Raw genomic sequence first — 26,667 nt, forward strand, 5'->3', positions numbered from 1 at the left:
TGAGTGGTAGGGGTAGGGGCAGTGTGAGTGGTAGGGGTAGAGACAGTGTGAGTGGTAGTGGTAGAGGCAGTGTGAGTGGTAGGTGTAGGGGCAGTGTGAGTGGTCGGGGTAGTGGCAGTGTGAGGGGTAGGGGTAGAGGCAGTGTGAGTGGTAGGGGTAGAGGCAGTGTGAGTTGTAGGGGTAGAGGCAGTGTGAGTGGTAGGGGTAGAGGCAGTGTGAGTGGTAGGGGTAGAGGCAGTGTGAGTGGTAGGGGTAGAGGCAGTGTGAGTCGTAGGGGTAGAGGCAGTGTGAGTGGTAGGGGTAGAGGCAGTGTGAGTTGTAGGGGTAGGGGCAGTGTGAGTGGTAGGGGTAGTGGCAGTGTGCGTGGTAGGGGTAGAGACAGTGTGAGTGGTAGGGGTAGAGGCAGTGTGAGTGGTAGGGGTAGTGTGAGTGGTAGGGGTAGTGGCAGTGTGAGTGGTCGGGGTAGTGGCAGTGTGCGTAGTAGGGGTAGAGGCGGTGTGAGTGGTAGGGGTAGAGGCGGTGTGAGTGGTAGGGGTAGAGACAGTGTGAGTGGTAGCGGTAGCGTGAATGGTAGGGGTAGGGGTAGAGGCAGTGTGAGTGGTAGCGGTAGTGTGAGTGTGAGTGGTATAGGTAGGGGCAGTGTGAGTGGTAGGTGGTAGAGGCAGTGTGAGTGGAAGGGGTAGAGACAGTGTGAGTGTAGGGGTAGAGGCAGTGTGAGTGGTAGGGGTAGAGGCAGTGTGAGTGGTAGGGGTAGAGGCAGTGTGAGTGGTAGGGGTAGTGGCAGTGTGCATGGTAGGGGTAGAGACAGTGTGAGTGGTAGGGGTAGAGGCAGTGTGAGTGGTAGGGGTAGTGTGAGTGGTAGGGGTAGTGGCAGTGTGAGTGGTAGGGGTAGTGGCAGTGTGCGTGGTAGGGGTAGTGTGAGTGGTAGAGGTAGAGGCGGTGTGAGTGGTAGGGGTAGAGGCGGTGTGAGTGGTAGGGGTAGAGGCAGTGTGATTGGTAGGGGTAGAGACAGTGTGAGTGGTAGCGGTAGTGTGAATGGTAGGGGTAGAGGCAGTGTGAGTGGTAGCGGTAGTGTGAGTGGTATAGGTAGGGGCAGTGTGAGTGGTAGGTGGTAGAGGCAGTTTGATTGGTAGGGGTAGAGGCAGTGTGAGTGGTAGGGGTTTAGCCGGTGTGAGTGGTAGGGGTAGAGGCAGTGTAAGTGGTAGGGGTAGAGGCAGTGTGAGTGGTAGGGGTAGTGGCAGTGTGAGTGATAGGAGTAGAGGCAGTGTGAGTGGAAGGGGTAGAGACAGTGTGAGTGTAGGGGTAGAGGCAGTGTGAGTGGTAGGGGTATAGGCAGTGTGAGTGGTAGAGGTAGAGGTAGTGTGAGTGGTAGGGGTAGATGCAGTGTGAGTGGTAGGGGTAGAGGCAGTGTGAGTGGTAGGGGTAGAGACAGTGTGAGTGGTAGGGGTAGAGGCAGTGTGAGTGGTAGGGGTAGAGGCAGTGTGAGTGGTAGGGGTAGAGGCAGTATGAGTGGTAGGGGTAGAGGCAGTGTGAGTGGTAGGGGTAGAGGCAGTGTGAGTGGTAGGGGTAGAGGCAGTGTGAGTGGTAGGGGTAGAGGCAGTGTGAGGGTAGGGGTAGGGGCAGTGTGTGTGGTAGGGGTAGAGGCAGTGTGTGTGGTAGGGGTAGGGGTAGAGGCAGTGTGAGTGGTAGGGGTAGAGGCGGTGTGAGTGGTAGGGGTAGAGGCAGTGTGAGTGGTAGGGGTAGAAGCAGTGTGAGTGGTAGGGGAAGAGGCAGTGTGAGTGGTAGGGGCAGTGTGAGCGTGAGTGGTAGGGGTAGAGGCAGTTTGATTGCTATGGGTAGAGGCAGTGTTAGTGGTAGGGGTTTAGCCGGTGTGAGTGGTAGGGGTAGAGGCAGTGTGAGTGGTAGGAGTAGAGGCAGTGTGAGTGGTAGGGGTAGAGGCAGTGTGATTGGTAGGGGTAGGGGCAGCGTGAGTGGTAGGGGTAGAGGCAGTGTGAGTGGTAGGGGTAGAGGCAGTGTGAGTGGTAGGGGAAGAGGCAGTGTGAGTGGTAGGGGCAGTGTGCGAAGTAGGGGTAGAGACAGTGTGAGTGGTAGGGGTAGAGGCAGTGTGAGTGGTAGGGGTAGAGACAGTGTGAGTGGTAGGGGTAGAGGCAGTGTGAGTGGTAGGGGTAGAGGCAGTGTGAGTGGTAGGGGTAGAGGCAGTGTGAGTGGTAGGGGTAGAGGCAGTGTAAGTCGTAGGGGTAGAGGCAGTGTGAGTGGTAGGGGTAGAGGCAGTGTGAGTGGTACGGGTAGGGGCAGTGTGAGTGGTAGGGGTAGTGTGAGTGGTAGGGGAAGAGGCAGTGTGAGTGGTAGGGGTAGTGGCAGTGTGCCTGGTAGGGGTAGTGTGAGTGGTAGGGGTAGTGGCAGTGTGAGTGGTAGGGGTAGTGGCAGTGTGCGTGGTAAGGGTAGTGTGAGTTGTAGGGGTAGAGGCAGTGTGAGTGGTAGGGGTAGAGGCAGTGTGAGTGGTAGGGGTAGAGGCAGTGTGAGTGGTAGGAGTGGAGGCGGTGTGAGTGGTAGGGGCAGTGTGAGTGGTAGGGGTAGAGACAGTGTGAGTGGTAGGGGTAGAGGCAGTGTGAGTGGTAGGGGTAGGGGCAGTGGTAGGTGTAGGGGTAGAGGCAGTGTGAGTGGTAGGGGTAGAAGCGGTGTGAGTGGTAGGGGTAGAGGCAGTGTGAGTGGTAGGGGTTGAGGCAGTGTGAGTGGTAGGGGTAGAGGCTGTGTGAGTGGTAGGGGTAGAGGCAGTGTGAGTGGTAGGGGTAGAGGCAGTGTGAGTGGTAGGAGTGGAGACGGTGTGAGTGGTAGGGGTAGGGGCAGTGTGAGTGGTAGGGGTAGAGACAGTGTGAGTGGTAGTGGTAGAGGCAGTGTGAGTGGTAGGTGTAGGGGCAGTGTGAGTGGTCGGGGTAGTGGCAGTGTGAGGGGTAGGGGTAGAGGCAGTGTGAGTGGTAGGGGTAGAGGCAGTGTGAGTTGTAGGGGTAGAGGCAGTGTGAGTGGTAGGGGTAGAGGCAGTGTGAGTGGTAGGGGTAGTGGCAGTGTGAGTTGTAGGGGTAGGGGCAGTGTGAGTGGTAGGGGTAGTGGCAGTGTGCGTGGTAGGGGTAGAGACAGTGTGAGTGGTAGGGGTAGAGGCAGTGTGAGTGGTAGGGGTAGTGTGAGTGGTAGGGGTAGTGTGAGTGGTCGGGGTAGTGGCAGTGTGCGTAGTAGGGGTAGAGGCGGTGTGAGTGGTAGGGGTAGAGACAGTGTGAGTGGTAGCGGTAGCGTGAATGGTAGGGGTAGGGGTAGAGGCAGTGTGAGTGGTAGCGGTAGTGTGAGTGTGAGTGGTATAGGTAGGGGCAGTGTGAGTGGTAGGTGGTAGAGGCAGTGTGAGTGGAAGGGGTAGAGACAGTGTGAGTGTAGGGGTAGAGGCAGTGTGAGTGGTAGGGGTAGAGGCAGTGTGAGTGGTAGGGGTAGAGGCAGTGTGAGTGGTAGGGGTAGAGGCAGTGTGAGTGGTAGGGGTAGTGGCAGTGTGCGTGGTAGGGGTAGAGACAGTGTGAGTGGTAGGGGTAGAGGCAGTGTGAGTGGTAGGGGTAGTGTGAGTGGTAGGGGTAGTGGCAGTGTGAGTGGTAGGGGTAGTGGCAGTGTGCGTGGTAGAGGTAGAGGCGGTGTGAGTGGTAGGGGTAGAGGCGGTGTGAGTGGTAGGGGTAGAGGCAGTGTGATTGGTAGGGGTAGAGACAGTGTGAGTGGTAGCGGTAGTGTGAATGGTAGGGGTAGAGGCAGTGTGAGTGGTAGCGGTAGTGTGAGTGGTATAGGTAGGGGCAGTGTGAGTGGTAGGTGGTAGAGGCAGTTTGATTGGTAGGGGTAGAGGCAGTGTGAGTGGTAGGGGTTTAGCCGGTGTGAGTGGTAGGGGTAGAGGCAGTGTAAGTGGTAGGGGTAGAGGCAGTGTGAGTGGTAGGGGTAGTGGCAGTGTGAGTGATAGGAGTAGAGGCAGTGTGAGTGGAAGGGGTAGAGACAGTGTGAGTGTAGGGGTAGAGGCAGTGTGAGTGGTAGGGGTATAGGCAGTGTGAGTGGTAGAGGTAGAGGTAGTGTGAGTGGTAGGGGTAGAGGCAGTGTGAGTGGTAGGGGTAGAGGCAGTGTGAGTGGTAGGGGTAGAGACAGTGTGAGTGGTAGGGGTAGAGGCAGTGTGAGTGGTAGGAGTGGAGGCGGTGTGAGTGGTAGGGGTAGGGGCAGTGTGAGTGGTAGGGGTAGTGTGAGTGGTAGGGGTAGAGGCAGTGTGAGTGGTAGGAGTGGAGGCGGTGTGAGTGGTAGGGGCAGTGTGAGTGGTAGGGGTAGAGGCAGTGTGAGTGGTAGGGGTAGTGTGAGTGGTAGGGGTAGAGGCAGTGTGAGTGGTAGGGGTTGAGGCAGTGTGAGTGGTAGGGGTAGAGGCAGTGTGAGTGGTAGGGGTAGAGGCAGTGTGAGTGGTAGGGGTAGAGGTAGTGTGAGTGGTAGGAGTGGAGGCGGTGTGAGTGGTAGGGGTAGGGGCAGTGTGAGTGGTAGGGGTAGGGGCAGTGTGAGTGATAGGGGTAGAGACAGTGTGAGTGGTAGGGGTAGAGGCAGTGTGGGTGGTAGGTGTAGGGGCAGTGTGAGTGGTAGGGGTAGATGCATTGTGAGTGGTAGGGGTAGAGGCAGTGTTAGTGGTAGGGGTAGTGGCAGTGTGAGTGGTCGGGGTAGTGGCAGTGTGAGGGGTAGGGGTAGTGTGAGTGGTAGGGGTAGTGGCAGTGTGAGTGGTAGGGGTAGAGGCAGTGTGAGCGGTAGGGGTAGTGTGAGTTGTAGGGGTAGAGGCAGTGTGAGTGGTAGAGGCAGTGGTAGGGCTAGAGGCAGTGTGAGTGGTAGGGGTAGTGGCAGTGTGAGTGGTAGGGGTAGAGGCAGTGTGAGTGGTAGGGGTAGAGGCAGTGTTAGTGGTAGGGGTAGAGGCAGTGTGAGTGGTAGGGGTAGAGGCGGTGTGAGTGGTAGGGGTAGAGGCATTGTGAGTGGTAGGGGTAGAGGCAGTGTTAGTGGTAGGGGTAGTGGCAGTGTGAGTGGTCGGGGTAGTGGCAGTGTGAGGGGTAAAGGTAGTGTGAGTGGTAGGGGTAGTGGCAGTGTGAGTGGTAGGGGTAGAGGCAGTGTGAGTGGTAGGGGAAGAGGCACTGTTAGTGGTAGGAGTAGAGGCGGTTTGAGTGGTAGGGGTAGAGGCGGTGTGAGTGGTAGGGGTAGAGGCAGTGTGAGTGGTAGGTGTAGGGGCAGTGTGAGTGGTAGGGGCAGTGTGAGTGGTAGCGGTAGAGACAGTGTGAGTGGTAGAGGTAGAGGCAGTGTGAGTGGTAGGTGTAGGGGTAGTGTGAGTGGTAGGGGTAGTGGCAGTGTGAGTTGTAGGAGTGGAGGCGGTGTGAGTGGTAGGGGTAGGGGCAGTGGTAGGTGTAGGGGTAGAGGCAGTGTGAGTGGTAGGGGTAGAAGCGGTGTGAGTGGTAGGGGTAGAGGCAGTGTGAGTGGTAGGGGTTGAGGCAGTGTGAGTGGTAGGGGTAGAGGCAGTGTGAGTGGTAGGGGTAGAGGCTGTGTGAGTGGTAGGGGTAGAGGCAGTGTGCGTGGTAGGGGTAGAAGCAGTGTGAGTGGTAGGGGTTTAGGCAGTGTGAGTGGTAGGGGTAGAGGCAGTGTGAGTGGTAGGGGTAGTGTGAGTGGTAGGGGTAGAGGCAGTGTGAGTGGTAGGGGCAGTGGCAGTGTGAGTTGTAGGGGTAGAGGCAGTGTGAGTGGTAGGGGTAGAGGCAGTGTGAGTGGTAGGGGTAGAGGCAGTGTGAGTGGTAGGAGTGGAGGCGGTGTGAGTGGTAGGGGCAGTGTGAGTGGTAGGGGTAGAGACAGTGTGAGTGGTAGGGGTAGAGGCAGTGTGAGTGGTAGGGGTAGGGGCAGTGGTAGGTGTAGGGGTAGAGGCAGTGTGAGTGGTAGGGGTAGAAGCGGTGTGAGTGGTAGGGGTAGAGGCAGTGTGAGTGGTAGGGGTAGAGGCTGTGTGAGTGGTAGGGGTAGAGGCAGTGTGAGTGGTAGGGGTAGAGGCAGTGTGAGTGGTAGGAGTGGAGACGGTGTGAGTGGTAGGGGTAGGGGCAGTGTGAGTGGTAGGGGTAGAGACAGTGTGAGTGGTAGTGGTAGAGGCAGTGTGAGTGGTAGTTGTAGGGGCAGTGTGAGTGGTCGGGGTAGTGGCAGTGTGAGGGGTAGGGGTAGAGGCAGTGTGAGTGGTAGGGGTAGAGGCAGTGTGAGTTGTAGGGGTAGAGGCAGTGTGAGTGGTAGGGGTAGAGGCAGTGTGAGTGGTAGGGGTAGAGGCAGTGTGAGTTGTAGGGGTAGGGGCAGTGTGAGTGGTAGGGGTAGTGGCAGTGTGCGTGGTAGGGGTAGAGACAGTGTGAGTGGTAGGGGTAGAGGCAGTGTGAGTGGTAGGGGTAGTGTGAGTGGTAGGGGTAGTGGCAGTGTGAGTGGTCGGGGTAGTGGCAGTGTGCGTAGTAGGGGTAGAGGCGGTGTGAGTGGTAGGGGTAGAGGCGGTGTGAGTGGTAGGGGTAGAGACAGTGTGAGTGGTAGCGGTAGCGTGAATGGTAGGGGTAGGGGTAGAGGCAGTGTGAGTGGTAGCGGTAGTGTGAGTGTGAGTGGTATAGGTAGGGGCAGTGTGAGTGGTAGGTGGTAGAGGCAGTGTGAGTGGAAGGGGTAGAGACAGTGTGAGTGGTAGGGGTAGAGGCAGTGTGAGTGGTAGGGGTAGAGGCAGTGTGAGTGGTAGGGGTAGAGGCAGTGTGAGTGGTAGGGGTAGAGGCAGTGTGAGTGGTAGGGGTAGTGGCAGTGTGCGTGGTAGGGGTAGAGACAGTGTGAGTGGTAGGGGTAGAGGCAGTGTGAGTGGTAGGGGTAGTGTGAGTGGTAGGGGTAGTGGCAGTGTGAGTGGTAGGGGTAGTGGCAGTGTGCGTGGTAGAGGTAGAGGCGGTGTGAGTGGTAGGGGTAGAGGCGGTGTGAGTGGTAGGGGTAGAGGCAGTGTGATTGGTAGGGGTAGAGACAGTGTGAGTGGTAGCGGTAGTGTGAATGGTAGGGGTAGAGGCAGTGTGAGTGGTAGCGGTAGTGTGAGTGGTATAGGTAGGGGCAGTGTGAGTGGTAGGTGGTAGAGGCAGTTTGATTGGTAGGGGTAGAGGCAGTGTGAGTGGTAGGGGTTTAGCCGGTGTGAGTGGTAGGGGTAGAGGCAGTGTAAGTGGTAGGGGTAGAGGCAGTGTGAGTGGTAGGGGTAGTGGCAGTGTGAGTGATAGTAGTAGAGGCAGTGTGAGTGGAAGGGGTAGAGACAGTGTGAGTGTAGGGGTAGAGGCAGTGTGAGTGGTAGGGGTAGAGACAGTGTGAGTGGTAGGGGTATAGGCAGTGTGAGTGGTAGAGGTAGAGGTAGTGTGAGTGGTAGGGGTAGAGGCAGTGTGAGTGGTAGGGGTAGAGGCAGTGTGAGTGGTAGGGGTAGAGACAGTGTGAGTGGTAGGGGTAGAGGCAGTGTGAGTGGTAGGGGTAGTGTGAGTGGTAGGGGTAGAGGCAGTGTGAGTGGTAGGGGTAGAGGCAGTATGAGTGGTAGGGGTAGAGGCAGTGTGAGTGGTAGGGGTAGAGGCAGTGTGAGTGGTAGGGGTAGAGGCAGTGTGAGTGGTAGGGGTAGAGGCAGTGTGAGGGTAGGGGTAGGGGCAGTGTGTGTGGTAGGGGTAGAGGCAGTGTGTGTGGTAGGGGTAGGGGTAGAGGCAGTGTGAGTGGTAGGGGTAGTGTGAGTGGTAGGGGTAGAGGCGGTGTGAGTGGTAGGGGTAGAGGCAGTGTGAGTGGTAGGGGTAGAAGCAGTGTGAGTGGTAGGGGAAGAGGCAGTGTGAGTGGTAGGGGCAGTGTGAGCGTGAGTGGTAGGGGTAGAGGCAGTTTGATTGCTATGGGTAGAGGCAGTGTTAGTGGTAGGGGTTTAGCCGGTGTGAGTGGTAGGGGTAGAGGCAGTGTGAGTGGCAGGAGTAGAGGCAGTGTGAGTGGTAGGGGTAGAGGCAGTGTGATTGGTAGGGGTAGGGGCAGCGTGAGTGGTAGGGGTAGAGGCAGTGTGAGTGGTAGGGGTAGAGGCAGTGTGAGTGGTAGGGGAAGAGGCAGTGTGAGTGGTAGGGGCAGTGTGCGAAGTAGGGGTAGAGACAGTGTGAGTGGTAGGGGTAGAGGCAGTGTGAGTGGTAGGGGTAGAGACAGTGTGAGTGGTAGGGGTAGAGGCAGTGTGAGTGGTAGGGGTAGAGGCAGTGTGAGTGGTAGGGGTAGAGGCAGTGTGAGTGGTAGGGGTAGAGGCAGTGTGAATGGTAGGGGTAGAGGCAATGTGAGTGGTAGGGGTAGAGACAGTGTGAATGGTAGGGGTAGAGACAGTGTGAGTGGAAGGGGTAGAGACAGTGTGAGTGGTAGGGGTAGAGGCAGTGTGAATGGTAGGGGTAGAGGCAGTGTGAGTGGTAGGGGTAGAGACAGTGTGAGTGGTAGGGGTAGAGGCAGTGTGAGTGGTAGGGGCAGTGTGTGTGGTAGGGGTAGGGGTAGAGGCAGTGTGTGTGGTAGGGGTAGGGGTAGAGGCAGTGTGAGTGGTAGGGGTAGAGGCAGTGTGAGTGGTAGAGGCAGTGTGAGTGGTAGGGGTAGAGGTAGTGTGAGTGGTAGGGGTAGAGGCAGTGTGAGTGGTAGGGGTAGAGGCAATGTGAGTGGTAGGGGTAGAGGCAGTGTGAGGGTAGGTGTAGGGGCAGTGTGTGTGGTAGGGGTAGGGGTAGAGGCAGTGTGTGTGGTAGGGGTAGGGGTAGAGGCAGTGTGAGTGGTAGGGGTAGTGTGAGTGGTAGGGGTAGAGGCGGTGTGAGTGGTAGGGGTAGAGGCGGTGTGAGTGGTAGCGGTAGTGTGAGTGGTATAGGTAGGGGCAGTGTGAGTCTGAGTGGTAGAGGCAGTTTGATTGCTATGGGTAGAGGCAGTGTGAGTGGTAGGGGTTTAGCCGGTGTGAGTGGTAGGGGTAGAGGCAGTGTGAGTGGTAGGAGTAGAGGCAGTGTGATTGGTAGGGGTAGGGGCAGCGTGAGTGGTAGGGGTAGAGGCAGTGTGAGTGGTAGGGGTAGAGGCAGTGTGAGTGGTAGGGGAAGAGGCAGTGTGAGTGGTAGGGGCAGTGTGCGTGGTAGGGGTAGAGACTGTGAGTGGTAGGGGTAGAGGCAGTGTGAGTGGTAGGGGTAGAGGCAGTGTGAGTGGTAGGGGTAGAGGCAGTGTGAGTGGTACGGGGAGGGGCAGTGTGAGTGGTAGGGGTAGTGTGAGTGGTAGGGGAAGAGGCAGTGTGAGTGGAAGGGGTAGTGGCAGTGTGCGTGGTAGGGGTAGTGTGAGTGGTAGGGGTAGTGGCAGTGTGAGTGGTAGGGGTAGTGGCAGTGTGCGTGGTAGGGGTAGTGTGAGTGGTAGGGGTAGAGGCTGTGTGAGTGGTAGGGGTAGAGGCGGTGTGAGTGGTAGGGGTAGTGGCAGTGTGCGTGGTAGTGGCAGTGTGAGTGGTAGGGGTAGTGGCAGTGTGAGTGGTAGGGGTAGTGGCAGTGTGCGTGGTAGGGGTAGTGTGAGTCGTAGGGCTAGAGGCAGTGTGAGTGGTAGGGGTAGAGGCAGTGTGAGAGGTAGGGGTAGAGGCAGTGTGAGTGGTAGGGGTAGAGGCAGTGTGAGTGGTAGGGGTAGATGCAGTGTGAGTGGAAGGGGTAGATGCAGTGTGAGTGGAAGGGGAAGAAGCAGTGTGTGTGGTAGAGGTTTAGGCAGTGTGAGTGGTAGGGGTAGAGGCAGTGTGAGTGGTAGGGGTAGTGGCAGTGTGAGTGGTAGGGGTAGAGGCGGTGTGAGTGGTAGGGGTAGTGTGAGTGGTAGGGGTAGTGGCAGTGTGAGTGGTAGGGGTAGTGTGAGTGGTAGGGGCAGTGTGAGTGGTAGGGGTAGAGACAGTGTGAGTGGTAGGGGTAGAGGCAGTGTGAGTGGTAGGGGCAGTGTGAGTGGTAGGGGTAGAGACAGTGTGAGTGGAAGGGGTAGAGGCAGTGTGAATGGTAGGGGTAGAGGCAGTGTGAGTGGTAGGGGTAGAGGCAGTGTGAGTGGTAGGGGTAGAGACAGTGTGAGTGGTAGGGGTAGAGGCAGTGTGAGTGGTAGGGGCAGTGTGTGTGGTAGGGGTAGGGGTAGAGGCAGTGTGTGTGGTAGGGGTAGGGGTAGAGGCAGTGTGAGTGGTAGGGGTAGAGGCAGTGTGAGTGGTAGAGGCAGTGTGAGTGGTAGGGGTAGAGGTAGTGTGAGTGGTAGGGGTAGAGGCAGTGTGAGTGGTAGGGGTAGAGGCAATGTGAGTGGTAGGGGTAGAGGCAGTGTGAGGGTAGGGGTAGGGGCAGTGTGTGTGGTAGGGGTAGGGGTAGAGGCAGTGTGTGTGGTAGGGGTAGGGGTAGAGGCAGTGTGAGTGGTAGGGGTAGTGTGAGTGGTAGGGGTAGAGGCGGTGTGAGTGGTAGGGGTAGAGGCGGTGTGAGTGGTAGCGGTAGTGTGAGTGGTATAGGTAGGGGCAGTGTGAGTCTGAGTGGTAGAGGCAGTTTGATTGCTATGGGTAGAGGCAGTGTGAGTGGTAGGGGTTTAGCCGGTGTGAGTGGTAGGGGTAGAGGCAGTGTGAGTGGTAGGAGTAGAGGCAGTGTGATTGGTAGGGGTAGGGGCAGCGTGAGTGGTAGGGGTAGAGGCAGTGTGAGTGGTAGGGGTAGAGGCAGTGTGAGTGGTAGGGGAAGAGGCAGTGTGAGTGGTAGGGGCAGTGTGCGTGGTAGGGGTAGAGACTGTGAGTGGTAGGGGTAGAGGCAGTGTGAGTGGTAGGGGTAGAGGCAGTGTGAGTGGTACGGGGAGGGGCAGTGTGAGTGGTAGGGGTAGTGTGAGTGGTAGGGGAAGAGGCAGTGTGAGTGGAAGGGGTAGTGGCAGTGTGCGTGGTAGGGGTAGTGTGAGTGGTAGGGGTAGTGGCAGTGTGAGTGGTAGGGGTAGTGGCAGTGTGCGTGGTAGGGGTAGTGTGAGTGGTAGGGGTAGAGGCGGTGTGAGTGGTAGGGGTAGAGGCGGTGTGAGTGGTAGGGGTAGAGGCGGTGTGAGTGGTAGGGGTAGAGGCAGTGTGAGTGGTAGGGGAAGAGGCAGTGTGAATGGTAGGGGCAGTGTGAGTGGTAGGGGTTTAGGCAGTGTGAGTGGTAGGGGTAGAGGCAGTGTGAGTGGTAGGGGTAGAGGCGGTGTGAGTGGTAGGGGTAGAGGCAGTGTGCGTGGTAGGGGTAAAAGCAGTGTGAGTGGTAGGGGTTTAGGCAGTGTGAGTGGTAGGGGTAGAGGCAGTGTGAGTGGTAGGGGTAGAGGCAGTGTGAGTGGTAGGGGTAGATGCAGTGTGAGTGGTAGGGGTAGAGGCAGTGTGAGTGGAAGGGGTAGTGGCAGTGTGAGTGGTAGGGGTAGAGGCGGTGTGAGTGGTAGGGGTAGAGGCAGTGGGAGTGGTAGGGGTAGTGTGAGTGGTAGGGGTAGTGGCAGTGTGAGTGGTAGGGGTAGTGGCAGTGTGAGTGGTATGGGTAGTGTGAGTGGTAGGGGTAGAGGCAGTGTGAGTGGTAGGGGTAGAGGCATTGTGAGTGGTAGGGGTAGTGGCAGTGTGAGTGGTAGGGGTAGAGACAGTGTGAGTGTTAGGGGTAGAGACAGTGTGAGTGGTAGTGGTAGAGGAAGTGTGAGTGGTAGGGGTAGAGGCAGTGTGAGTGGTAGGGGTAGAGGCAGTGTGAGTGGTAGGGGTAGTGGCAGTGTGAGTGGTAGGGGTAGTGTGAGTGGTAGGGGTAGAGGCAGTGTGAGTGGTAGGGGTAGTGGCAGTGTAAGTGGTAGAGGCAGTGTGAGTGGTAGTGGTAGAAGCAGTGTGAGTGGTAGAGGCAGTGGTAGGGGTAGAGGCAGTGTGAGTGGTAGGGGTAGAGACAGTGTGAGTGGTAGGGGTAGAGGCAGTGTGAGTGGTAGAGGTAGAGGCAGTGTGAGCGGTAGGGGTAGAAGCAGTGTGAGTGGTAGGGGTAGAGGCGGTGTGAGTGGTAGGGGCAGTGTGGGTGGTAGGGGTAGAAACAGTGTGAGTGGTAGGGGTAGAGGCAGTGTGAGTGGTAGGGGTAGAGGCAGTGTGAGTGGTAGGGGTAGAGGCAGTGTGAGTGGTAGGGGTAGAGGCAGTGAGTGGTAGCGTTAGAGGCAGTATGAGTGGTAGGGGTAGAGGCAGTGTGAGTGGTAGGGGTAGGTGCAGTATGAGTGGTAGGGGTAGGTGCAGTGTGAGTGGTAGGGGTAGTGTGAGTGGTAGAGGTAGAGGCGGTGTGAGTGGTAGGGGTAGAGGCAGTGTGAGTGGTAGGGGTAGAGGCAGTGTGAGTGGTAGGGGTAGAGGCATTGTGAGTGGTAGGGGTTTAGGCAGCGTAAATGGTAGGGGTAGTGTGAGTGGTAGGGGTAGAGGCAGTGTGAGTGGTAGGGGTAGAGGCAGTGTGAGTGGTAGGGGTAGTGGCAGGGTGAGTGGTAGGAGTAGAGGCAGTGTGAGTGGTAGGGGTAGAGGCAGTGTGAGTGGTAGGGGTAGAGGCAGTGTGAGTGGTAGGGGTAGTGGCAGGGTGATTGGTAGGAGTAGAGGCGGTGTGAGTGGTAGGGGTAGAGGCGGTGTGAGTGGTAGGGGTAGAGGCAGTGTGAGTGGTAGGGTTAGTGGCAGTGTGAGTGGTAGGGGTAGAGGCAGTGTGAGTGGTAGGGGTAGAGGCAGTGTGAGTGGTAGGGGTAGAGGCAGTGTGAGTGGTAGGGGTAGAGGTGGCGTGAGTGGTAGGGGTTGTATCTCTAATAGGCGGTGTAAATCTTACCCCGTATGTATCCATATACAGCCAAGGTGCTGCTAAACGTTACCATAGCAACCATGTCTCCTGGTCACGTGACTCCTGCACACGAAACGAACATCGTCGCCGTCGTCATTCGGGGCCGCCCATAAATGACGTCACGTGATTTTGGACGATTTCATTGCCAGAAGGGGCAAAGCCTATTCTCATATTTTGATACTGGCAAGGGAAGCCCCATGATGATCGCTCTGATAGTCTTAGCTGACGCTTTGTCTTTGAAACCGATTGGCCTACACCAGGGGCAGCAGCAGCAGCAGCAGCCTTTATTGTGGCTCAGTCCCACCAGCAGTGTCAGATCAGAGAACAACGCCAACAATGTGAACAGTACCAGGACAATGCCAGAGCGTTTAAAGCTTTGGGGCGAGCAGCGGCCGTACCGTGTTGGGAGGCATGCTTGGCAGCATCACAGTGTAAGCGATACAGCGCCGGCTGCTGTACGGCAGCTGAAGCTGCGCGTGGGCACTTGGCGCTGAGCGTGCACGCGGGGCGGAGGAACCGGGGCGAGGGTCATGGTGGACCTCGTGGTGAGGCCCCTTGGATTCGTCCGGCGGGCTAGCGAAGGGATGCGCGCGGCCAGGGCGGAGCCAGGAGGCCGCAGGCCGAGGGGAATAAAAGCGGCGGGGGACGGGGAGCTCCGGGCTGCCGGTTCTGGGAGCGGACTCGCCTCGTCGTCGCCATCGTCGCCCGACCGTTGCGCGGCCGGTAGGGCTGAACGGTGAAATCGATCATCATTAGACCTCCTTTGCCAGTACCAAAATATAAGAATAGGGTTTTCCCCCCCCTTTTTTTCTGGCAACAAAACTAAAAATCTTTTTACAATTGTGTCGAGGCTCAAAAGAAAGCCGTACCTTGGTGTGGACCAATCAGTTTCAAGGACAATGCATCATCATATTATCATAGTGTGTTTTTTTGTTTGCATTTTGACTGCAGGTATTGTGCTTAATGCAGTAAACATGAATCCTTGTAAAAAGGTTTCAGTTTTGTTGCCAGAAAATAAGGGGAAAACCCCTATTATTACATTTTGATACTGGCAAAGGAGGTCTAATGATGTAGATGCTCACCCCGAGCCCTCATTACTTTGATAGTGGCATTGTCTTTGAGCTGTGTGACGCCTTTTGGCATCGTCTGGTCGAGCACCAATTGGGTCGAGGCTCAAAAGAAATCCGTCACTTGGTATGGACCAATCAGTTTCAAGGACAATGCATCATCATATTATCATAGTGTGTTTTTTGTTTACATTTTGACTGCAGGTATTGTGGTTAATGCAGTAAACATGAATCCTCGTAAAAAGGTTTCAGTTTTGTTGCCAGAAAAAAAGGGGAAAAACCCTATTCTTAGATTAAATCGATTTCAAATCGAAATCGCAATTTGAAACAATGCGATGGGAAAAATCTCAAAGGCTGCGATTTTTTTGCGATTTGAAAAGGCCCGTTACCTTCTTATTGCAATTGTTTTTTTTTCATTATTATCACTTCATTTATTTAACTTAACAATTGCTCTACGTTTGAGTGCTCCGTTTCAATTAAAAATGTTTAATAAATACATGTTGGGAGCAATTAATATCTTTTAAGTTATGATCCTTGCATTAGCACATATAGAGCAGTTCACATTTTGATGGCATCACGTGGTAATGCTCCATCATTTCTAGATTTGAAGCTTTCGTGACTACAAGGATCCATGCTCTTTGGTTCTATTCGGTAAAGTCACGTAGGTAAAAAATTAAATAACAAAAAATCACGACGTTTCGGCCACAACACAAGTGGCCTTCATCAGGTGAAGGGACCGTGCTGTCATGAGGACAGCGTTGGAGTGAAAACAGCCAAGCCCAGGTCGCGTCCTTTAAGCTGTGTGGGAGGAAGCAAAGCGCTTTGACAAAGGAATTAGCGTAAAAATGAGCACGATGTACGTAGAAGGTGCATGGGCCATGATGGACCAGGAGCGGGTGGGGACCATGACGGACCAGCAGTGGGGGGGGGGGGGGGGGGGGAGTAGAGTGAGTGCTCCAACATCTATTACACAGTGAATATCGAACTGAAACTTGACTTTGACAAACGAAAAACAATGCAATCGCAAATAAAATCGCAATCGCAATATACTGTACTACGTCACTGATAATGTCGTTACTACGCGGGCTAGAGAGCGTCAGTATAAATGTGTCGTAACCATCCACCACCTGACACAGCCAATTAGTAAGGGATTTGTCACGTAAACAAAGCTCCAAATAGTTATTAGTATAGTGTATAGTGCAGTGTAGTGAATACTGTAGTGTATAGTAGTGTAGTGTATAGTATAGTGTCTAGTAGTGTATAGTGTAGTGTATAGTGTAGTGTATATAGTAGTGTATAGTGTAGTGTATAGTAGTGTGTAGTGTATAGTATAGTGTAGTATAGTGTAGTGTATAGTGTAGTGTATAGTGGAGTGTATAGTGTAGTGTATAGTGTAGTGTATAGTAGTGTATAGTGTAGTGTATAGTGTAGTGTATAGTAGTGTAGTGTATAGTATAGTGTATAGTAGTGTAGTGTATAGCATAGTGTATAGTAGTGGATAGTGTAGTGTATATAGTAGTGTATATAGTAGTGTATAGTGCAGTGTATAGTAGTGTATAGTGTAGTGTATAGTAGTGTAGTGTATAGTAGTGTAGTGTATAGTGTAGTGTATAGTAGTGTATAGTGTAGTGTATAGTAGTGTATAGTGTAGTGTATAATAGTGTACAGTGTAGTGTATAGTGTAGTGTATAGTAGTATAATGTAGTGTATAGTGTAGTGTATAGTAGTGTACAGTGTAGTGTATAGTGTAGTGTATAGTAGTATTGTGTAGTGTATAGTGTAATGTATAGTGTAGTGTATAGTAGTGTATAGTGTAGTGTATAGTAGTGTATAGTAGTATAGTGTAGAGTATTCTTTGGGTCTTTCAGTAAAGCCATGTAGATAGAACAACTAATAAAAATAATAACAATATCACGACGTTTCGATCGCAACACAAGCAATCGTCATCAGGTGAAAAATATAGCGGGAGAGCTGCTGGGGTAGGAAAACATTTCTGGTGGGAGCGCCGCTAAGGTAAGGAGTTATAAAGGTTTGAGATGGGTGTAGCCCAAGGGTCAGTGGGCAGGGCTAGAGATGACATTTGCATGTAAATCTAAGATCAGAGAAATCTTGACAAATGAAGTTGTGGGGGTGGCCATTGTATTGTGAGAGATTAGCACGTCAATGGAAGACATTTGCTTGTAAATGTGAGCTCGGAGAGAGCTCGGAACGAGCCATCGCCACGTGGAGGTGGAAGAGGATGGCGGGCCGCCATTTACTAACACAGCTAACGGTGGCTGTGTTAGTGAATGTGACTCAGAGAGTCGAAAATAACTGCCAACATAGGTAGGCAGGGAGGGAACATCACAGGCAGTTATGACCTAAACTGGTTAATAACATCCTTCCGATGATTGCTCAGTTTGTACCCATCATCTCGGTTGAAATTGTGTCTGTGTTTATATATCTGGATGGCTTCATGAACGAATCTTTGCTGATAGCCAGTGGGCTTGCAGAGTACCCTCGCCTTGGCAAAATCAATTTCGTGTGTGCCCACAGCGTTGAAACAATGATCAGCCACGGCTGAGGTATTGGTCCTGCCGTGTTTCAGATCTGCCTTGTGTTCACGAACCCGGTCCGAGACATGTCGCTTAGTTTCCCCAATGTAACTACTGCCGCCGACACAGCTTAGTTTGTAGACACCGGGGTATTGTATGTCAGGGATCACATCCTTCACAGATGGGATCAGATCACGAATTTTACGTATTGTGTTGAATCGAACCTGGATCTGGTGTTTGCTCATTATTTTGGAAGTATTTTTGGTGACCCCATCTGATGTATTTAGGGGTGACTGCGAAATTCAACCCTTTAGCTAGTACCGATTTTAGGCTGTTGGAAATTGGGCTGTTACTCTGATTGATAACAATCTTATATAGTGTAGTGTATAGTAGTGTACTGTATAGTGTGGTGTATAGTGCAGTGTATAGTGTAGTGTATAGCAGTGTAGTATATAGTGTAGTGTATAGTAGTGCCGTGTATAGTGTAGTGTATAGTAATAAAGTGCAGAGTAGTGTAGTGTATAGTAGTGTAGTGTGCAGTGTATAGTTTAGTGTAATGTAAAGAAAAGTGTATAGTGTAGTGTCTAGTGTAGTGGATAGTGTAGTATATAGTAGTGTATTGTGTAATGTATAGTGTAGTGCATAGTGTAGTATATAGTGTAGTGTATAGTAGTGTACTGTATAGTGTAGTGTATAGTGTAGTATATAGCGAAGTGTGTATAGTGTAGTATATAGTGTATAGTGTAGTGTATAGTGTAGTGCATAGTGTAGTGTGTAGTGTGTGTAGTGTTTGTAGTGTATAGTGTAGTGTATAGTGTAGTGTGTAGTGTGTAGTATATAGTGTATAGTGTAGTGTATAGTGTAGTGTATAGTGTAGTGTATAGTATATAGTATATAGTGTAGTGTATAGTGTAGTGTGTAGTAGTGGAAAATGTAGTGTATAGTGTAGTGTATAGTGTAGTCTATAGTGTAGTGTAGTGTATAGTGTAGTATAAAGTGTACAGTGTAGTGTTTAGTGTAGTGTGTAGTAGTGGAAATTGTAGTATATAGTGTATAGTGTGGTGTATAGTGTAGTGCATAATGTAGTATACTATACTACTTCAGCCCACCGGTGTGTTGGAGAGTAAATCCACAACATTTACAATTTCAGTGCCGTGTCGTGTCGCTGGTAATGACATCAACCAGCACCATCGGGGGATTTGCCAGAAGAGTGAAGCCATCCACCTGCTTCCTGTGTTAAAAAGAGCAGCAGCAGGACGACATCATCACGAAGTGTTGAGTCTATGGTGCAGTGTTGAGTCTATGGTGCAGTGTTGAGTCTATGGTGCAGTGTTGAGTCTATGGTGCAGTGTTGAGTCTATGGTGCAGTGTTGAGTCTATGGTGCAGTGTTGAGTCTATGGGCAGTGTTGAGTCTATAGGCAGTGTTGAGTCTATGGTGCAGTGTTAAGTCTATGGTGCAGTGTTAAGTCTATGGTGCAGTGTTGAGTCTATGGTGCAGTGTTAAGTCTATGGTGCAGTGTTGAGTCTATGGGCAGTGTTGAGTCTATGGGCAGAGTTGAGTCTATGGTGCAGTGTTGAGTCAATTGTGCAGTGTTAAGTCTATGGGCAGTGTTGAGTCTATAGGCAGTGTTGAGTCTATCGTGCAGTGTTAAGTCTATGGTGCAGTGTTAAGTCTATGGTGCAGTGTTGAGTCTATGGTGCAGTGTTGAGTCTATGGTGCAGTGTTGAGTCGATGGTGAAGTGTTGAGTCTATAGGCAGTGTTGAGTCTATGGTGCAGTGTTTAGTCTATGGTGCAGTATTGAGTCTATGGTGCAGTATTGAGTCTATGATGCAATGTTGAGTCTATGGTGCAGTGTTGAGTCTATGGGGCAGTGTTGAGTCTATGGTGCAGTGTTGAGTCTATGATGCAGTGTTGAGTCTATGATGGAGTGTTGAGTCTATGGTGCAGTGTTGAGTCTATGGTGCAGTGTTGAGTCTATGGTGCAGTGTTGAGTCTATGGTGCAGTGTTGAGTCTATGATGCAGTGCTGAGTCTATGGTGCAGTGTTGAGTCTATGGTGCAGTGTTGAGTCTATGGTGCAGTGTTGAGTCTATGGTGCAGTGTTGAGACTATGGTGCAGTGTTGAGTCGAGGTGCAGTGTTGAGTCTATGGGCAGTGGTGAGTCTATGGTGCAAGTGTTGAGTCTAAAGGCAGTGTTGAGTCTATGGTGCAGTGTTGAGTCTATAGGCAGTGTTGAGTCTATGGTGCAGTGTTGAATCTATGGTGGAGTTGTGAGTCTATGGGCAGTGTTGAGTCTATGCTGCAGTGTTGAATCTATGGTGCAGTGATGAGTCTATAGGCAGTGTTGAGTCTATGGTGCAGTGTTGAGTCTATGGTGCAGTGTTGAGTCTATGGGGCAGTGCTGAGTCTATGGTGCAGTGTTGAGACTATGGGCAGTGTTGAGTCGATGGTGCAGTGTTGAGTCTATGGTGCAGTGTTGAGTCTATGATGCAGTGTTGAGTCTATGGTGCAGTGTTGAGTCTATGGTGCAGTGTTGAGTCTATGGTGCAGTGTTGAGTCTATGGTGGAGTGTTGAGTCTATAGGCAGTGTTGAGTCGATGGTGCAGTGTTGAGTCTATGGTGCAGTGTTGAGTCTATGGCATTATTGAGTCTATGGTGAAGTGTTGAGTCTATAGGCAGTGTTGAGTATATGTGGCAATGTTGAGTCTATGGTGCAGTGTTGAGTCTATGGTGCAGTGTTGAGTCTATGATGGAGTGTTGAGTCTATGGTGCAGTGTTGAGTCGATGGTGCAGTGTTGAGTCGATGGTGCAGTGTTGAGTCTATGGTGCAGTGTTGAGTCTATGGGCAGTGGTGAGTCTATGGTGCAGTGTTGAGTCTATAGGCAGTGTTGAGTCTATGGTGCAGTGTTGAGTCTATAGGCAGTGTTGAGTCTATGGTGCAGTGTTGAATCTATGGTGCAGTTTTGAGTCTATGGGCAGTGTTGAGTCTATAGGCAGTGTTGAGTCTATGGTACAGTGTTGAGTCTATGGTGCAGTGTTGAGTCTATGGGCAGTGGTGAGTCTATGGTGCAGTGTTGAGTCTATAGGCAGTGTTGAGTCTATGGTGCAGTGTTGAGTCTATAGGCAGTGTTGAGTCTATGGTGCAGTGTTGAATCTATGGTGCAGTTTTGAGTCTATGGGCAGTGTTGAGTCTATAGGCAGTGTTGAGTCTATGGTACAGTGTTGAGTCTATGGTGCAGTGTTGAGTCTATGGGGCAGTGCTGAGTCTATGGTGCACTGTTGAGACTATGGGCAGTGTTTGAGTCGATGGTGCAGTGTTGAGTCTATGGTGCAGTGTTGAGTCTATGGTGCAGTGTTGAGTCTATGGTGCAGTGTTGAGTCTATAGGCAGTGTTGAGTCTATGGTGCAGTGTTGAGTCTATGGTGCAGTGTTGAGTCTATAGGCAGTGTTGAAACTATGGTGCAGTGTTGCGTCTATAGGCAGTGTTGAGTCTATGGGGCAGTGTTGAGTCTATGGTGCAGTGTTGAGTCTATGATGCAGTGCTGAGTCTATGGTGCAGTGTTGAGTCTATGGTGTAGTGCTGAGTCTATGGTGCAGTGTTGAGTCTATGGTGCAGTGTTGAGACTATGGTGCAGTGTTCAGTCGATGGTGCAGTGTTGAGTCTATGGTGCAGTGTTGAGTCTATGGGCAGTGGTGAGTCTATGGTGCAGTGTTGAGTCTATAGGCAGTGTTGAGTCTATAGGCAGTGTTGAGTCTATTGTGCAGTGTTGAGTCTATGGGCAGTGCTGAGTCTATGGTGCAGTGTTGAGTCTATGGTGCAGTGTTGAGTCTATAGGCAGTGTTGAGTTTATGGTGCAGTACTGAGTCTATAGGCAGTGTTAAGTCTATGGTGCAGTGTTGAGTCTATAGGCAGTGTTGAGTCTAAGGTGCAGTGTTGAGTCTATGATGCAGTGTTGAGTCGATGGTGCAGTGTTGAGTCTATGGTGGAGTGTTGAATCTATGGTGCATTGTTGAGTCTATGGGCAGTGCTGAGTCTATGGTGGAGTGTTGAGTCAATTGTGGAGTACTGAGTATATGGTGCAGTGTTGAGTCTGTAGGCAGTGTTGAGTCTATAGGCAGTGTTGAGTCTATGGTGCAGTGTTGAGTCTATGGTGCAGCGTTGAGTCTATGGGCAGTGTTGAGTCTATGGTGGAGTGTTGAGTCAATTGTGCAGTGTTGAGTCTATGGTGCAGTGTTGAGTCTATAGGCAGTGTTGAGTCTATAGGCAGTGTTGAGTCTATGGTGCAGTGTTGAGTCTATGGTGCAGTGTTGAGTCGATGGTGCAGTGTTGAGTCTATGGTGCAGTGTTGAATCTATGGTGCAGCGTTGAGTCTATAGGCAGTGTTGAGTCTATGGTGCAGTATTGAGTCTATAGGCAGTGTTGAGTCTATGGTGCAGTGTTGAGTCTATAGGCAGGGTTGAGTCTATGGTGCAGTGTTGAGTCTATAGGCAGTGTTGAGTCTATGGTGCAGTGTTGAGTCTATGGTGCAGTCTTGAGTCTATGGGCGGTGTTGAGTCTATGGTGCAGTGTTGAGTCTATGGTGCAGTGTTGAGTCGATGGTGCAGTGTTGAGTCTATGATGGAGTGTTGAATCTATGGTGCAGTGTTGAGTCAAAAGGCAGTGTTGAGTCTATGGTGCAGTGATGAGTCTATGGTCCAGTGTTGAGTCTATGGTGCAGTGTTGATTCTATGATGCAGTGTTGAGTCGATGGTGCAGTGTTGAGTCAATTGTGGAGTGTTGAGTCTATGGTGCAGTGTTGAGTCAAAAGGCAGTGTTGAGTCTATGGTGCAGTGATGAGTCTATGGTCCAGTGTTGAGTCTATGGTGCAGTGTTGAGTCTATGATGCAGTGTTGAGTCGATGGTGCAGTGTTGAGTCTATGGTGCAGTGTTGAGTCTATGGTGCAGTGTTGAGTCTATGGTGCAGTGTTGAGTCTATGGCAGTATTGAGTCTATGGTGCAGTGTTGAGTCTATAGGCAGTGTTGAGTCTATGGGGCAGTGTTGCGTCTATGGTGCAGTGTTGAGTCTATGGTGCAGAAATGAGTCTATGGTGCAGTGTTGAGTCTATGATGCAGTGTTGAGTCTATTGTGCAGTGTTGAGTCGATGGTGCAGTGTTGAGTCTATGGTGGAGTGTTGAAACTATGGGCAGTGGTGAGTCTATGGTGCAGTGTTGAGTCAATAGGCAGTGTTGAGTCTATGGTGCAGTGTTGAGTCTATAGGCAGTGTTGAGTCTATTGTGCAGTGTTGAGTATATGGTGCAGTGCTGAGTCTATGGTGCAGTGTTGAGTCTATGGTGCAGTGTTGAGTCTATAGGCAGTGTTGAGTCTATGGTGCAGTGTTGAGTCTATGGTGCAGTGTTGAGTCTATGGTGCAGTGTTGAGTGTATGGTGCAGTGTTGAGTCTATGGTGCAGTGTTGAGTCTATAGGCAGTGTTGAGTCAATTGTGGAGTGTTGAGTCTATGGTGCAGTGTTGAGTCTATAGGCAGTGTTGAGTCTATGGTGCAGTGTTGAGTCTATAGGCAGTGTTGAGTCTATGGTGCAGTCTTGAGTCTATGGGCGGTGTTGTGTCTATGGTTCAGTGCTGAGTCTATAGTCAGTGTTGAGTCTATGGCAGTATTGAGTCTATGGTGCAGTGTTGAGTCTATAGGCAGTGTTGAGTCTATGGTGCAGTGTTGAGTCTATGGTGCAGTGTTGAGTCTACGATGCAGTGTTGAGTCTATGGGCAGTGTTGAGTCTATGGGCAGTGTTGAGTTTGGGTTAGATCACGTAAGTATGAATGTTGTCTCGTAAACCTCCACCACCCGACACGGCCAATTGGAAAGGTATTTGTCACGTAAACAAAACGCGCCAATTAGCTACTAGTATAGTGTAGTGTATAGTGTAGTGTATAGTGCAGTGTATCGTGCAGTGTACAGTGCAGCGTATAGTGTAGTGTGTGTAGTGTAGTGTATAGTGTACAGTATAGTGTATAGTGTAGTGTATAGTGTAGTGTAGTGGGTAGTGTAGTTTGTAGTGTAGTCTTCAGTGTAGTGTATAGTGTAGTGTGTAGTGTATAGTGTAGTGTATAGTGTAGTGTGTAGTGTATATGTAGTGTATAGTGCAGTGTATTGTATAGTGTAGTGTATAGTGTGTAGTGTAGTGTATAGTGTAGTGTATAGTGTAGTGTATAGTGTAGTGTATAGTGTAGTGTATAGTGTAGTGTGTAGTATAGTGTATAGTGTCGTGTACAGTGTATAGTGTAGTGTGTAGTGTATAGTGTAGTGTATAGTGTAGTGTGGTGTGTATAGTGTATTGTATAGTGTAGTGTATAGTGTAGTGTGTAGTGTATAGTGTAGTGTATAGTGTAGTGTATAGTGTAGTGTAGTGTATAGTGTATTGTATAGTGTATTGTATAGTGTAGTGTATAGTGTAATGTGTAGTGTATAGTAGTGTATAGTGGTAGTGTATTGTATAGTGGTAGTGTATAGTGTAGTTTATAGTGTAGCGTGGTGTGTAGTGTACAGTGTAGTGTATAGTGTAGTGTGTGTAGTGTAGTGTATAGTGTAGTGTGTAGTGCATAGTGTAGTGTGTAGTGTAGTGTAGTATGTAGTGTAGTGTGTAGTGTAGTGTAGTATTTAGTGCAGTGTAGTGTATAGTGTAGTGTATAGTGTAGTGTGTAGTATAGTGTATAGTGTACTAGTATAGTGTATAGTGTACTAGTATAGTGTATAGTGTAATTTACTAGTGTAGTGTATAAAGTATTGTATAGTGTATAGTGTAGTGTGTAGGGTAGTGTGTAGTATAGTGTATAGTGTACTAGTGTAGTGTATAAAGAAGTGTATAGTGTAGTGTATAGTGAAGTGTATAGTGTAGTGTATAGTGAAGTGTATAGTGTAGTGTATAGTGTAGTGTAGTGTTGCTTAGTGTGTAGTGTAGTGTATAGTGAAGTGTAGTGTATAGTGTAGTGTGCAGTTTATAGTGTAGTGTACAGTGGTAGCGTATAGTGGTAGTGTATAGTGTAGTGTATAGTGTAGTGTATAGTGGTAGTGAAAAGTGTAGTGTGTAGTGTGTAGTGTAGTGTATAGTGTAATGTGTAGTGTATAGTAGTGTATAGTGTAGTGTATTGTATAGTGTAGTGTATAGTGTAGTGTATAGTGGTAGTGTATAGTGTAGTGTATAGTGTAGTGTGTAGTGTATAGTGATAGTGTATAGTGTAGTGTATAGTGTAGTGTATAGTGTAATGTGTAGTGTATAGTGTAGTGTATAGTGTAATGTGTAGTGTATAGTAGTGTATAGTGGTAGTGTATTGTATAGTGGTAGTGTATAGTGTAGTGTATAGTGTAGTGTATAGTGGTAGTGTATAGTGTAGTGTATAGTGTAGTGTATAGTAGTAGTGTATAGTGTAGTGTATAGTGTAGTGTATAGTGTAATGTGTAGTGTATAGTAGTGTATAGTGTAGTGTATAGTGTAATGTGTAGTGTATAGTAGTGTATAGTGGTAGTGTATTGTATAGTGGTAGTGTATAGTGTAGTGTATAGTGTAGTGTATGGTGGTAGTGTATAGTGTAGTGTATAGTGTAGTGTATAGTGGTAGTGTATAGTGTAGTGTATAGTGTAGTGTATAGTGTAGTGTGCAGTTTATAGTGTAGTGTATAGTGTAGTGTATAGTGGTAGTGAAAAGTGTAGTGTGTAGTGTATAGTGTAGTGTATAGTGTAATGTGTAGTGTATAGTAGTGTATAGTGTAGTGTATAGTGGTAGTGAAAAGTGTAGTGTGTAGTGTATAGTGTAGTGTATAGTGTAATGTGTAGTGTATAGTAGTGTATAGTGTAGTGTATTGTATAGTGGTAGTGTATAGTGTAGTGTATAGTAGTGTATTGTATAGTGGTAGTGTATAGTGTAGTGTATAGTGTAGTGTATAGTGGTAGTGTATAGTGTAGTGTATAGTGTAGTGTGTAGTGTATAGTGGTAGTGTATAGTGTAATGTGTAGTGTATAGTAGTGTATAGTGGTAGTGTATTGTATAGTGGTAGTGTATAGTGTAGTGTATAGTGTAGTGTATAGTGGTAGTGTATAGTGTAGTGTATAGTGTAGTGTGTAGTGTATAGTGGTAGTGTATAGTGTAGTGTATAGTGTAATGTGTAGTGTATAGTAGTGTATAGTGTAGTGTATAGTGTAATGTGTAGTGTATAGTAGTGTATAGTGGTAGTGTATTGTATAGTGGTAGTGCATAGTGTAGTGTATAGTGTAGTGTATAGTGGTAGTGTATAGTGTAGTGTATAGTGTAGTGTGTAGTGTATAGTGTAGTGTGCAGTTTATAGTGTGGTGTATAGTGGTAGTGTATAGTGTAGTGTATAGTGTAGTGTATAGTGGTAGTGAAAAGTGTAGTGTGTAGTGTATAGTGTAGTGTATAGTGTAATGTGTAGTGTATAGTAGTGTATAATGTAGTGTATAGTGTAGTGTATAGTGGTAGTGAAAAGTGTAGTGTGTAGTGTATAGTGTAGTGTATAGTGTAATGTGTAGTGTATAGTAGTGTATAGTGTAGTGTATTGTATAGTGGTAGTGTATAGTGTAGTGTATAGTGCAATGTGTAGTGTATAGTAGTGTATAGTGGTAGTGTATAGTGTAGTGTATAGTGTAGTGTATAGTGGTAGTGTATAGTGTAGTGTATAGTGTAGTGTGTAGTGTATAGTGGTAGTGTATAGTGTAGTGTATAGTGTAATGTGTAGTGTATAGTAGTGTATAGTGGTAGTGTATTGTATAGTGGTAGTGTATCGTATAGTGGTAGTGTATAGTGTAGTGCATAGTGTGGTGTATAGTGTAGTGTATAGTAGTGTAGTGTATAGTGTAGTGTATAGTGTAGTAGTGTGTAGTGTAGTGTATAGTGTAGTGTATAGTGTAGTGTATAGTGTAGTAGTGTGTAGTGTAGTGTATAGTGTAGTGTGTAGTGTAGTGTATAGTGTAGTGTATAGTGTAGTAGTGTATAGTGTAGTGTATAGTGTAGTAGTGTGTAGTGTAGTGTATAGTGTAGTAGTGTATAGTGTAGTAGTGTATAGTGTAGTGTATAGTGTAGTAGTGTAAAGTGTAGTGTATAGTGTAGTAGTGTATAGTGTAGTGTATAGTGTAGTGTATAGTGTAGTAATTTATAATGTAGTGTATAGTGTAGTGTATAGTGTAGTGTATAGTGTAGTGTATAGTGTAGTAGTGTATAGTGTAGTGTATAGTGTAGTGTATAGTGCACTGGGCTGCAGTAGTAACTATTTGCCGCTTTGTTAACGTTACAAATCCCTTACCAATGGGCTGTGGTGGAGGGCTTAGACACATTTCTACTTCCCAGATCTCACCCAAAAACCTTTACTATGAAAACCAGGACTTCTGTTAAGATGTTCAAACATCAATGAGATGGTGCATCGTGCAGGGAACTCAGAACTACATTGACCACACACACACACAGAGCACACTGCAAACAAACATTAACACAATCCATGGCATTGCCCTACAAACCCACTGATCTGCAAGGGGCAAGCCTCGTTTATGGGTTCAAGAGAGCGACTTTAAACGTCGGACATTCTCCTCCTTCCTCACCTCGATCAGAGCGAGGCGAGAGAAGCGTTCCAGCGGGCGGTCTCCCCCATTCCTTTGAGTTCGGTGGTGGTGGTTGTGGTTGGTGGTGGTGGCACGAATAGTTTGCGTTATGTGTGTTGTTGTTGTTGTGTGTGTGTGTGACAACAGTTCTTATTAGTCGTTTTAAAAAAAAAGTTAGCGACGAAACGCTTCGGTCGACGGGCAAGTTTTATTTTCTTAAAAATGTGTATGCAACTTTGTGCGCGCGCGCGTTGAGGTCTTTGTGCGAACTTTTAAATAGTAGTAGTAATAATTAGATAAATAAATGCGCCCCCCGACATTCCTTACTTTCTCACCCCCACCCGTCGATTCCCTTCCTTTTGGTTTTATGTCAAGCAGGAATCGATTATTTAGAGTTGCCCACCCAGTAAAGTCTGCCGGCAATTTATTTAAATAAATATATATAAAAACCTCCAACAAATACTTCTTTGCCCCTACAATTTAAACGTGGCGATGTTGAAGAATCCTTTCAAAAAATATATTAAATACTGTTTTTTTAAATAATTTTGATTTACTGGATCGAATCCATCGATTTCAGAGGCGTGTTTCTTTCTAACTAACTTCGAATCGATTCCGGGCGAGCGCCGAGCGTGGTGACGTCGACG

The 26,667-nt window shown here is 49.5% G+C and overlaps 1 protein-coding gene across 3 annotated transcripts in view; it reads right to left on the reverse strand.

Moving 5' to 3' along the window:
* The window catches only part of LOC116957921 (uncharacterized), a 30,288-nt gene extending 3,903 nt beyond the window's left edge, over positions 1 to 26,385 (reverse strand). The window contains exons 1-3 of one of the 3 annotated variants that reach the window (XM_076054423.1): positions 26,024 to 26,385; positions 17,565 to 17,653; positions 12,810 to 12,884 (exon numbers count right to left, since the gene is read on the reverse strand). In XM_076054423.1, the coding sequence (XP_075910538.1) occupies positions 12,810 to 12,864 (55 nt within the window). In that variant the 5' untranslated portion in view covers positions 12,865 to 12,884; positions 17,565 to 17,653; positions 26,024 to 26,385. Of the gene's footprint in view, positions 1 to 12,809; positions 12,885 to 17,531; positions 17,654 to 26,023 lie in introns of all 3 variants that reach the window. The other 2 variants (XM_032980376.2, XM_032980375.2) reach the window with 2 other exon arrangements.
* Between the last annotated feature and the right edge of the window lie 282 nt (positions 26,386 to 26,667).

This window comes from Petromyzon marinus, chromosome 66 (assembly GCF_048934315.1).
Source record: "Petromyzon marinus isolate PM22_M1 ecotype Great Lakes invasive population chromosome 66, UKy_Petmar_22M1.pri1.0, whole genome shotgun sequence".
In the NCBI taxonomy this organism is placed as follows: Eukaryota; Metazoa; Chordata; class Hyperoartia; order Petromyzontiformes; family Petromyzontidae; genus Petromyzon; species Petromyzon marinus.